We start from the raw sequence: 12,764 nt of genomic DNA on the forward strand, positions 1-12,764 counted from the left end.
CCTTCCTATAGTGTTTCTAAGAGGGTTGTCGTGCTGATTCCTACATCGGTCAGTACACAACTAGTAAGTTCTTTTATTAGCTGTAGTGTGCTGCAATTTCTTATGCTGTGATCTTGTGTTGATGGTTCACCACAATCAGGGTGAGCCATCCGCACACTAACATTAACAGGTGGCAAAATGGAGCTTCAGTCCAGGGTGACTTGGAGAAACTCTGGGATTCAGCCAACAGAAGCTTCTAAAGTTTTTCAAGGAGAAGTGGCCAGTTCCTGCTTCAGGAGGAAGAATAATCCCATATATCAGGGCAGGCTGGGTCCTAACTGGCTGAGCAGTGACCCTGCGGAGAAGGACCTGGGCACTACGAGAGACACCATATGAGCCAGTGGTGCATGCTCACCATGAACAAGGCCAACTGCATATGGGGCTGCATTAGGAGGAGCATGGCCACCGCAGAAATCTTGAGTTTTTATCCCCCTCCAGTGAGCCGTACTGTGGCCACACCTGGACTAGTGTGTCCCTCTGTGGGAATTCCTGCTCTAGACAGGTGGGGAGGAACTGGAGAGTGCCCAGAGGAGGTCTGCACATGTCCTATACTTTAGGCCCCAAACCCCGTCTTTGCAGACCTCTTCCATACCTACTGAATCCCAGGAACATGCTGTCCCTGGAGAACCACTGTGCTCTTCAGGCAGCTCCAGATTCCCCTCCTAGAGGACGGGTGTCCTTAGTGTCACCTGTGTGAAAGCCCTAGGTACATCCCTCAATTACACTCACCATCTTACCTAGCATCAGACACCAGCTGGTGACTCATAAATCCAGTGCTATGTCTCTAAAAGGTCACAAACAGACACTAAACTTTTTCGTTCTGAACACATGGAGGAAAAGGAGCTTCAGGGGTGCAGTTCCTCAGGCCTCTTTGGAGAAAGAGCCCAGCCTGAAAGCACTGCACCAGCGAGATCCATTTTTATTACAGAGGTGACATGAGAGAGGCTAACTCTGAGCCAGTGTTAAACATACTTTTATTGGGGCACCAGGTGCACTTACACATGCAAAGCAGGTACATGACTCAGATGTAGTGACACAAATGCAAATATTTATGTAGGAACGTTATAACCATGAATAACAATAACAGCAGCAATAATGATAAATATACTGATCAAAAATACCAAACCAAACAAGAAAAAAGGATGGAATCAGGTACTCTGGGAGTCATTTATGGAGAGAGGTCGTAAATTTCTCACTCTTGAAAAATGTCCATGAAATCAGTTTCCTAATGGCATCCTTGAGCTCCTGGTTCCTCATGCTGTAGATGGGGGGATTCACTGCTGGAGGCACCACTGAGTACAGCACTGCCATCACAAGGTCTAAAAATGGGGATGAGATGGAGGGGGGCTTCAGGTATGCAAACATGACAGTGCTGACAAAGAGGGAGACCACGGCCAGGTGAGGGAGGTACGTGGAAAAGGCTTTGTGCCGTCCCTGCTCAGAGGGGATCCTCAGCACGGCCCTGAAGATCTCCACATAGGACACCACAATGAAAACAAAACACCCAAATCCTAAACAGGCACTAACCACAAGAAGCCCAACCTGCCTGAGGTAGGAGTGTGAGCAGGAGAGCTTGAGGATCTGGGGGATTTCACAGAAGAATTGGTTTATGGCATTGCTGTAGCAGAACGGTATTGAAAATGTATTGGCAGTGTGCAGGAGAGAATTGAGAAACCCACTGGCCCAGGCAGCTGCTGCCATGTGGACACAAGCTCTGCTGCCCAGGAGAGTCCCGTAGTGCAGGGGTTTGCAGATGGCAACGTAGCGGTCATAGGCCATGACAGTGAGAAGACAATACTCTGCTGTGATCAAGAAGAGAAAGAAAAAGAGCTGTGCAGCACATCCTGAGTACGAGATGTCCCTGGTGTCCCAGAGGGAATTGGCCATGGCTTTGGGAACAGTGGTGGAGATGGAGCCCAGGTCGAGGAGGGAGAGGTTGAGGAGGAAGAAGTACATGGGGGTGTGCAGGCGGTGGTCGCAGGGTATGACGGTGATGATGAGGCCGTTGCCCAGCAGGGCAGCCAGGTACGTGCCCAGAAAGAGCCAGAAGTGCAAGAGCTGCAGCTCCCGGGTGTCTGCGAAGGCCAGGAGGAGGAACTGGGTGATGGAGCTGCCGTTGGACATTTGGTGCCTCTGGACATGGGAACCTGTCCATGGAAAAAAAGCCAGTGAGAAGTTAGGACAGACATCTCAGAGAAAAAATCTATTCAGTTGCCCATAGAGACCCGCCAAACCAGCTCTCCTCTTTCAGGAAGACCTTGGCAGGTTCTTTCTGTGCACTCTGGTTGTTGCTGGCTGTGGGTGCCCCATGGAGCAGGGAGCTCTGCTGTGGGCTCTGCAGGAGCCAGTCCTATCCTACAGCAGTAGGTAAATAGGAACATGGGGTGATCTCAGATTACGCCCGAATATTGAAGAAATTTTCAGCATTGTCCCTCCCAATTCACCGAACTGCAGAGCAGAGCTCTTGGGCTTTTGTTGTGTTTACTCTGTTCTAGTTGCCCCACCACACCTGAGGAGTGTTTTTAAGGCAGAAACACCTGGCATTTCTGCTGCAATCCAGGTGGGTGCTGAGAGGCAAAGGACTGTCCCTTAGTGCCAAGTGAGGACTGTTGGTCTGCCCATCAGTCCTGGTCTCAGCTGCCCTGTGCTGACAGCTCTTTCAGCCGGGGGATGATCACACCCAGATGTTTCCCCAGAAAAGAAACTGGACACTGCTGAGAGCAGTGGATTCCAGTTTCCAAGTGCAGATCTTTAGTCTCCTCACCTTGTTTCATCATACCTGAGGAGGATCTCAGCTCTCCCCTCCCAGTGAGGGACACTTGGGCTCATTATAGCCGCCCACATAGAGCTGCCCAGCAGCATTTCCACGGCCTTAGCACTGAGGTGTCTTCTCCACGAGGCTCTTGGGTAACACAGAGATGCCATGGGACAGCTGTGTGGCTCTGGAGGGCAGCAGGACCCCCCAGGGAAAGAGTCAAATGTCTTAAAGATGGTGTGTCCTGACAGGAGAGTCAGATCATTGCAAGCCCCACACACTGCAGCGCCCAGAACCCCAAAAATTAGGAAGGGATTTGTATGCTTTTCATCCATGGATACATCTACAGGAGAAGACCCGCAGCATCGGTGTGTGAGCTGCACGTGAAACCTCATCCCCGCCAGCAATGAGTCCCAGGGGAAGAACAGGGGCAGCAGGGACAATAGGAAACATGCCAAAGTATTTCTGCCAAGAGAGGCAGGACAGGGAGACACAGTCAGACACTCCAGCAGTTCTCCTCTTCAGTAGTTGAGCTGCTGGGAGGTAAACTCATGACAAAATCCCCATGACATTAAGGGTGGGGTGCTCTCCTGGATGGGAGAGGAGACCAGGGGGGTTCTCCAGGGAAGACGTCTCCACTGCAGGGGATGGCAGGGAAGTGCCCGAATGGGGGGATTCCCACGGCATCTCTGGGAGCAGCTCCCTCTCCCTCCCTGCCCAGGTCTCTGCTGCCTGGAGCTCTCCTTGCTGGGAGCTGTTTCTCTGTCCCCGTCTCCTCCCTGTCAGTGCTCCCAGACCCCGTCCCACCCGCGGTGTGCTCAGCTCTGCCCTGCAGACCCCTCCTGGCAGCCGGGCACGGCCCAGGGGCATCTCTGTGTGTGCAGGGGCTCAGGAGCAGCTCAGAGAAGTGCAAACTAGGACTGAGGTCTCAGTGTCTTCTCTGGAATGGAGAAATAAATTTCCACCTCACACTGCCCACCCAGCCCACCAAGAGTGGAAAACTCAAAGCGCAGGCTCCTTCCCTTTCAGGTAGATGCTGCCTCTATGTACTACTTCAAAATGCACCCCCTCTGCAAATGTCCTGGGGGTGATGTGGACCTGTGAGCAGCCAGGATGGCCCTTGGCAGCCCTGCTTGCACACCCGGCTTCACACGTTTGGAGTCGTCCCTGGAAGAAGGGAGGCATCATGCCCTGTTGCTCTGGTGGTGCAGCAGGGAAGCCCTGCTCTGCAGAATGTCCTTCTCTACACTACAGAGAAACTGCGCGAGTTTTCTTACAGATCCCATAGGCTGTTGGATGTGCCAGCTTTAAGAGACCCCTCCAAAAACTGCAGCTTCAATGCCCTGCAGCCAGAGACTTACTGTGTCGAGGGCTGTGAAGATTTCTCCTCCAGAGAGCTCTCTTCTGTCCTCCCACTCCTGACTGCCTTTAACCTCTCTCTGCCTCGCTCCTCTCCCCTCGGTGCCTGCAGGCAGTGCCCCCAGCCCTGCTCCTGGGCAGAGCTGTCTCTCTGCAGCGCTGCCCGCTTGCCATGAGCTCCCTCCATCCCAGGAGCCCAGCCCAGCTCAGCAGCAGAGGACCAGCCCAAGGCACCACTTGCTCTGCCCCCTCGGGGCTCCCTCCACGTGTCCCTGGGCCTCCAGGGAACCTGCTGGGAACAGCCTGAAGCCATCACTCATGGTGCCTCCCTCAGCTGCGGAGAGACACTCCTTTCCAGCAGGGGCATTTCTCCCATCTGAAGAAGAGTCAGCTCCAGGAATCACCTTTTCATTGTCCCACCTGTAGACAGGACACCCGGACAGGGACAGGGAAGGATCTCATTTAGCACTGCCCAGGGAAGGGATTCAGCCCCCATTCCATGGTTGTGGCCCTGGGGCTAGAAGTGGGCTCAGCTGCCCCCCACGCACAGCACAAGCCCACAGGAGGTGGGATTCCTCTGGCCTCAGCTCAGGTGTGCACACAGCAGACACCTGCATGTCAGCTCCTTCTCTCAGCTCCCATGCTAATTAATGGAGATGGAGGCCAGGGCTGACGTGGTCACATGCAAAGACCTGGTGACATTTGGAGTGCCAGAGGTGGTCCAAGATACCTGGAGCTAGCTGCAAGCTCTAGTGGAGCAATGCTGAGAGACAGGGCAGCATCTGGGGGCATCTTCTTGGAGGCTGGAGGTGAATCTCTTTGGCCAGTGGAAATGACAGCAGATGCCCACATTCAGGATGATGGAATCTGTCTCTCTTCTTTATGTTCTGGGCAGCCTGCGCAGGGATTCATCTGATGGAGTCATGTACCACAGGGAGAGCTAAGTTCCTCTCTGTCTTTTTGTCGTGGTTTAACCTGGCAGGCAGCCAAATACCACGCAGCCGCTCACTCACTCCCCCCGCCCCCCCAGTGGGACGGGGAGAGAATCGGAAGGGTAAGAGTGAGAAAAACTCGTGGGTTGAGATAAAGACAGTTTAATAGAACAGAAAAGGGAGAATAATGATAATAAATAATGATAGAATATACAAAATGAGTGATGCACAATGCAATTGCTCACCATCCGTGCTGACCAAGTAGCGATCGGCCCTTCCTGGATCACGCCTACCGTTCATATACTGAGCATGACATCACATGGTATGGAATACCCCATTGGCCAGCTGGGCTGGCTGTCCTGATTATGTTCCCTCCCATCTTGTGTACCTAGCTCAGTCAGTAGGCACGGGAGCTGTCCTTGGACTAGGAGGGCACTTAGCAACAACTGAAAACATCGGTGTGTTATCAACATTCTTCTCGTACTAAATCCGAAACACAGCACTAGGAAGAAATTTAACCCTATCCCTGCCGAAACTAGGACAGTATCCACCCCTTATTCCATACCATTTACGTTATGCTTAGGTCTCACATTTTTTCGATACCTTTCAATTAATCACCACTATCTTTTTTATATATATACATATATAATACATATACATACATATATATACATAAATATATACAAATGTCCATTGAGTTCTTTTAGTCCACAACTTTGGGCTCCATCTGTCATAACAGTCTTTCAGGGCCAGAAAGATGGTGTGTGGTGTTGGGCTGTTGCATCCTGAAGCCAGTTCTCATTTCGGTACTGCTGCACTCGTCCAGTTCTATCATCGTTGCACTTTACTCGGTTTCATCGGAGTTAGTTCATTCTTCATTAATCTGGGTGATTTTCACTGCTATACCATTGATAGCAACCATAGAAATAATGATATACAATATCATATAACAATTGACATCATAAAATTCAGTTCATTGGCTATTTTCACCCAAAATCAAATCCCCTTGAGGTACACACCGGACTTGCCCATCCTTTTGCATCACCCACCAAGTGCACCCAGGTCCTTGAGCAAAAGCAATCCCACGGATGGGTTTTCCCTTGCCAGAGGCAGGAGTAACCCAGACTGTCTTCCCCAGCATATTTCTTATGTGCACGACAGGGACTTTATCTCCATCTACAGTACGTAAGAGTCTTGATTGGGCAGGGCCAGCTCGATTAACAGACCCCCTAGTGTTGACTAACCAGGTGGCTTTTGCTAAATGTGTGTCCCAATGCTTGAATGTCCCACCACCCATTGCCCTCAGTGTTGTCTTTAGCAGCCCATTGTACCGTTCGATTTTCCCGGAGGCTGGTGCATGGTAGGGGATGTGATAGACCCACTCAATGCCGTGCTCTTTGGCCCAGGTGTCTATGAGGGTGTTTCGGAAGTGAGTCCCGTTGTCTGACTCAATTCTTTCTGGGGTGCCATGTCGCCATAGGACTTGCTTTTCAAGGCCCAGGATAGTGTTCCGGGCAGTGGCATGGGGCACAGGGTATGTCTCCAGCCATCCGGTGGTTGCTTCCACCATGGTGAGCACATAGCGCTTGCCGTGGCGGGTTTGTGGGAGTGTGATATAATCAATCTGCCAGGCCTCCCCATACTTGTATTTCAACCATCGTCCCCCATACCAAAGAGGCTTTACTCTCTTGGCTTGTTTGATTGCAGCGCACGTTTCACATTCGTGGATAACCTGTGCAATAGCGTCCATGGTTAAGTCCACCCCTCGATCACGAGCCCATCTGTATGTTGCATCTCTTCCTTGATGGCCTGAGGCATCATGGGCCCACCAAGCTATAAATAATTCACCCTTATGTTGCCAGTCCAGATCCACCTGGGCCAGTTCAATCTTAGCAGCCTGGTCCACCTGCTGGTTGTTTTGATGTTCTTCAGTGGCCCGACTCTTGGGTACGTGAGCATCTACGTGACGTACTTTTACAACTAGGTTCTCTACTCGGGCAGCAATATCTTGTCACAATGCGGCAGCCCAGATGGGTTTACCTCTGCGCTGCCAGTTGTTCTGCTTCCACTGCTGCAACCACCCCCACAGGGCATTTGCCACCATCCATGAGTCAGTATAGAGATAAAGTACTGGCCATTTTTCTCGTTCAGCAATGTCCAAGGCCAGCTGGATGGCTTTTACCTCTGCAAACTGGCTCGATTCACCTTCTCCTTCAGCAGTTTCTGCAACTTGGCGTATAGGACTCCATACAGCAGCTTTCCACCTCCGATGCTTTCCCACAAGGCGACAGGACCCATCAGTGAACAGGGCATATTGCTTCTCGCTTTCTGGTAGTTTATTATACAGTGGGGCTTCTTCAGCACGTGTCACCTCCTCCTCTGGGGATATTCCAAAATCTTTGCCTTCTGGCCAGTTCGTGATCACCTCCAAGATTCCTGGGCGACTGGGGTTTCCTATTCGGGCCCGTTGTGTGATCAGCGCGACCCACTTACTCCACGTAGCATCGGTTGCATGATGTGTAGAGGGGACGCTCCCTTTGAACATCCAGCCCAGCACCGGCAGTCGGGGTGCCAGGAGGAGCTGTGCTTCAGTACCAACCACTTCCGAAGCAGCTCGAACCCCTTCATATGCTGCCAATATCTCCTTCTCAGTTGGAGTGTAGCGGGCCTCGGATCCTCTGTATCCCCGACTCCAGAACCCTAAGGGTTGACCTCGAGTATCCCCTGCTGCTTTCTGCCAGAGGCTCCAGGTAGGGCCATTCTCCCCGGCTGCGGTGTAGAGCACATTCTTCACATCTTGTCCTGCCCGGACTGGCCCAAGGGCTACTGCCTGAACTATCTCCCGTTTAATTTGTTCAAAGGCTTGTTGTTGCTCAGGGCCCCATTTGAAATCGTTCTTCTTCCGAGTCACTTGATAGAGAGGGCTTACAATCAGGCTGTAATCTGGAATATGCATTCTCCAAAAGCCCACAACGCCTAAGAAAGCTTGTGTTTCCCTTTTGCTAGTTGGTGGGGACATGGCTGTTATTTTGTTGATCACATCCATTGGGATCTGACGACGTCCATCTTGCCATTTTATTCCTAAAAACTGGATCTCCTGTGCAGGTCCCTTGACCTTACTTTGTTTTATGGCAAAACCGGCCTTCAGAAGGATTTGAATTATTCTCTCCCCTTTCTCAAAAACTTCTGCTGTGTTGCCCCACACGATGATGTCGTCAATGTATTGCAGGTGTTCTGGAGCCTCACCCTGTTCCAGTGCGGTGTGGATTAGTCCATGGCAAGTGGTAGGGCTGTGTTTCCACCCCTGGGGCAGTCGGTTCCAGGTGTACTGGACGCCCCTCCAAGTGAAAGCAAACTGTGGCCTGCACTCTGCTGCCAAAGGGATGGAGAAGAACGCATTAGCGATGTCAATGGTGGCGTACCACTTGGCTGCCTTTGACTCCAGTTCGTATTGAAGTTCTAGCATGTCCGGCACGGCAGCACTCAGTGGCGGCGTGACTTCGTTCAGGCCACGGTAGTCTACTGTTAGTCTCCATTCTCCATTAGACTTTCGCACTGGCCATATGGGACTGTTGAAGGGTGAGCGAGTCTTGCTGATCACTCCTTGGCTCTCCAGTCGATGAATCAGCTCATGGATAGGGATCAGGGAGTCTCGGTTGGTGCGGTATTGCCGCCGGTGCACTGTTGTGGTAGCGATTGGTACCTGTTGTTCTTCAACCCTCAACAACCCCACAACAGAAGGGTCCTCCGAGAGACGAGGCAAGGTGGACAGCTGTTTAATTTCCTCCGTCTCCAGGGCAGCTATACCAAAAGCCCACCTTTGGTGGACCTTTTGGGTCCTTGAAATACCCTCTCCTGAGATAGTCTATGCCAAGGATGCACGGAGCCTCTGGGCCAGTCACAACGGGGTGCTTCTGCCACTCATTCCCGGTCAGGCTCACTTCGGCCTCCAATACAGTTAACTCTTGGGATCCCCCTGTCACTCCAGAAATACAGATGGGTTCTGCCCCTTTATAGCTTGATGGCATCAGGGTACACTGTGCACCAGTGTCTACGAGAGCCTTATACTCCTGTGGCTCTGATGTGCCAGGCCATCGAATCCACACAGTCCAGTAAACCCACTTGCCCCTTTCCTCCACCTGGCCGGAGGCAGGGCCCCTCTAGTCCTGGTCATAGTATCCGCTTCTCACTTCTTGCAAATGTGAGTCAAGAATTCCTTCATTACAATTCAAAGTAAGACCAGCCCTTCTACTCTGTCTGGGGAACTGTTCACTGGAAACTGGACCGTCGTGAGACAGGTTTTTCCTGAAAACTGGAGCAGCATTTTTCCTGGGAGAACCTCCTTGTGTGATTGTTTTTCCTTGCAACTCACGTACACGTGCCTCTAGGGTCAAGGTAGGTTTTCCATCCCACTGCCTCATGTCCTCTCCGTGGTCACACAGGTAAAACCACAGGGTGCCCCGTGGTGTGTACTTTCGATATCCTCTCTCTTGAGCAGAAGAACGCTGACTCTTAATGGCTGAGGTACTGGTCCATACAGGTGGAGAATAGGACCTATCTTCTTCGAGTTGCTGGACCTTCCGGGACAGTTTCTCCACAGCTGAGACAAGGGAGGAGGAGACACTTTCTTCGTATTCCCGGAGATTGCTAACCACAACATCCACCGTTGGTGCTTCTTCCTCTTTCCAGCACAGTACTGCCAACGAATTGGCATACGACGCTGGTGCGCTCCGTACTAATTTCCGCCACATCGGTCGCGTGCACTGGACTTCATCTGGATCTTTGGGTGTTCGGACGTCGTCCAGGTCACTATAAACTACCTCCAGCACGCCTAGTTCTCTCAGGTACTGGATACCTCTCTCCATGGTGGTCCACTTGCCTGGGTGGCATATAACATCTTCCTTGAAGGGATACCTTTCCTTCACACCTGACAGCAGTCGCCTCCAGAGGCTGAGGACTTGTGCCCCTTGTCCAATCGCTTTGTCAATGCCCCCTTCCCTAGAAAGGGATCCCAGCTGCTTGGCTTCCCTACCCTCTAATTCCAGGCTACTGGCCCCGTTATCCCAGCATCGGAGCAGCCAGGTGACAATGTGCTCGCCTGGACGACGGCTGAAGTCTTTTCGCATATCTCGCAGCTCACCCAGAGATAGGGATCGGGTGGTCACCATCTCATTTACGGGTTCTGCCTCCTCCTCCTCCTGTTCTCGTGATGGCCCTGGTTCATCTTCACCCCTTACTAGACGAGCTGATTTTCTTGTGCATTTTCTTTTTTGTATAGGGGCGACTGATACCGGCACAGGTTGGTTCTCTGTCGCAGGGGGCGGAGTAGCTGCCGTGCCTGCCCTGGGGGGCGAGGGAGCCGCTGTGCTTGCCATGGGGGGTGGGGTAGCCACAGGGCCTGTTGCTTTGTCATCAGCTGCAGAGACGTTTCCTTCCCCTTGGGGGTTCTGAGTGGTGTTAAACAGGGCTCGGTAGGCGTGGGCCAGGCCCCAGCACATTGTAGTGATTTGCGTCTCCCTAGAATGGCCAGGGTGACAGCATACTTCTTCCAAATATTCTACTAATTTTTCAGGGTTCTGCACTTGTTCAGGGGTGAAGTTCCAGAGCACTGGGGGTGCCCATCGCCCTAGGCATTTGCCCATGCTATCCCACTCGCCCTGCCACTCATAACTATCCAGCCTTGGGGCAGATCTCTGGATGATGTTCTTAAATTGCTTACTAACCTTGGATAAAACCACAACAATATTCGCAAGGAGCACCAATAGATGTATCTTAACTACCCAGGGATGTTCAAGGTACTGGCAAGTTATTTTAACAAAGGAGATGACATCATAGAGGAAGGTAGCGAGGGTGCCATTCTCTATTTCCTCCATAAAAAATCTCTCGGAGGAAAAGGTATAATTGCTAATGGTCTCCATAAGGTGGTACCCGAAATGCAGAAACGGCTTCATTACGAATTCCAAATACCAAATAACCCCCAATGCCAGCGTTTTGGTAACAAATCTCCCAGGCAAAACATCATTAATCACGGCAGAGCACAGCAGACTACAAAACCCAACTCCAATCTTTAACAGGTACAGTAAAAACAGGAGCATGGTGCAGAACAAATTAATATGTTACCAGATATAAATTCCTTAATATGCTCTAAATAATCTGTCGTTATCTCAACCCTTCACTGCCCCACGTTGGGCGCCAAAAAGGACCGTCGTGGTTTAACCCCAGCCAGCAAATAAACCCCACGCAGCCGCTCGCTCACTCCCCCGCACCGGTGGGATGGGGGAGAGAATCGGGAGGGCACAAGTAGGAAAACTCCCGGGTTGAGATAAAAACAGTTTAATAATTGAAATAGAACAAAGTAGAACAGTAAGAATAACAATGAGAACAACAACAATAACAGAATACACAAAGCAGGCAATGCACAAAGCCAACTGCTCACCACTGCCGACCGCGTGTCATGAACGGGGGGATGAGGCCGCCCCCCCCCCCCCCCCCCCGGTTTTATACTGAGCATGATGTCACATGGTACAGAATACCCCATTGGCCAGCTGGGTCCACCACCCCGGCTGTGCTCCCCCCCGCCCCGGTGCAAACATCACCCAGCAACAGCCAAAGCATTAATGGGCCATCAAGGCTCCTCTCGCACCAATCCCAAAAGCCAGCACACCCCCCAAGCTACTGGGAAGAAAGTTAACTCTGTCCCAGCCGGAACCAGGACAGGGACCATCCTTACCCACGCTTCCTTCCGATGGACCACCATCCCAGGGGTTCCCATAAAGGCCATCCACTTCTGCAGCCCTCGAGCCATCGTGGTCTTCCAGTCGTGGGTTCCCCCATGTCGCATTAAGGCCACGCTCAGCATCCACCCAGCCAGCCCAAGGAGGAGGAAGGTTGTATTCCTGCGGTTCTTCCAGTTGTCTAACAGCATCTATTATTGAAGAGAATTGAAATATTCCATTCCATTCCATTCCATTCCGTTCCATTCCATTATATTCCATATGACACAATGGTGGTTGTAACCCGAGGTGGCGGGGCGGGGGGCATCTCCTGCTGCTCTGGCAGAAGCTGGGGGTTGTTTTAATAACAGGGTATCTCATCCAGATTAGGCTCATGTAACGGTGTTGCTGGGGCAGGGGCGAAAGGTTCGTTGTCATAATCAGTATCAGGATCCTCCCCATTAACTCCCAGTGCATGTATCTTTTCAATAGTCTTGTTTTCTGGGACTGGGTGGGTCACTGGGGGTACTGCTCATATGTTGGAGAAAGTTAGCCAGACTAGGCCGCGGTGGGAAAATTCTGAGTCATGCAGACAAGGGAGAAAAGAAAGTCATGCTGACCTTGCTCTGTGCAGATAAGCAACTTTGAGAAAGTACAGTATAAGAAAAACAGGATGGAACCCGGACCACGTAGCAGTAACCGAAAGTAGGAGGAATATGATAATGTAATTTTTAGAGCTAAGCCAATGATTGTGAGACAAGTATGCATAAGGTAGAACTTAGTGTATAAATATGTGTAGGGTTTTACAATAAAGTTGAAGCTGGCCTTATCACTCACATTGAGTCGACTGCCTGCCTTCCCTCGCTCGTCGCAAGTGGCGCCCAAACAGGGACCCCCCATCCCTGTTTTCCACCGGACAGCGAGATCGGAGAAGCACTGGTAGCAGCGACCAGGGAGCAGAAGATC

General features: G+C 51.5%; 1 protein-coding gene across 1 annotated transcript; it reads right to left on the reverse strand.

Moving 5' to 3' along the window:
• Positions 1-1,203: 1,203 nt before the first annotated feature.
• Positions 1,204-2,232, reverse strand: LOC142076392 (olfactory receptor 14J1-like). The gene has a single exon (XM_075138693.1). It carries the CDS (start codon positions 2,161-2,163, stop codon positions 1,204-1,206), a length of 960 nt encoding a protein of 319 aa, XP_074994794.1. The 5' UTR covers positions 2,164-2,232.
• Between the last annotated feature and the right edge of the window lie 10,532 nt (positions 2,233-12,764).

Source organism: Calonectris borealis, unplaced genomic scaffold (genome assembly GCF_964195595.1).
Source record: "Calonectris borealis unplaced genomic scaffold, bCalBor7.hap1.2 HAP1_SCAFFOLD_45, whole genome shotgun sequence".
In the NCBI taxonomy this organism is placed as follows: Eukaryota; Metazoa; Chordata; class Aves; order Procellariiformes; family Procellariidae; genus Calonectris; species Calonectris borealis.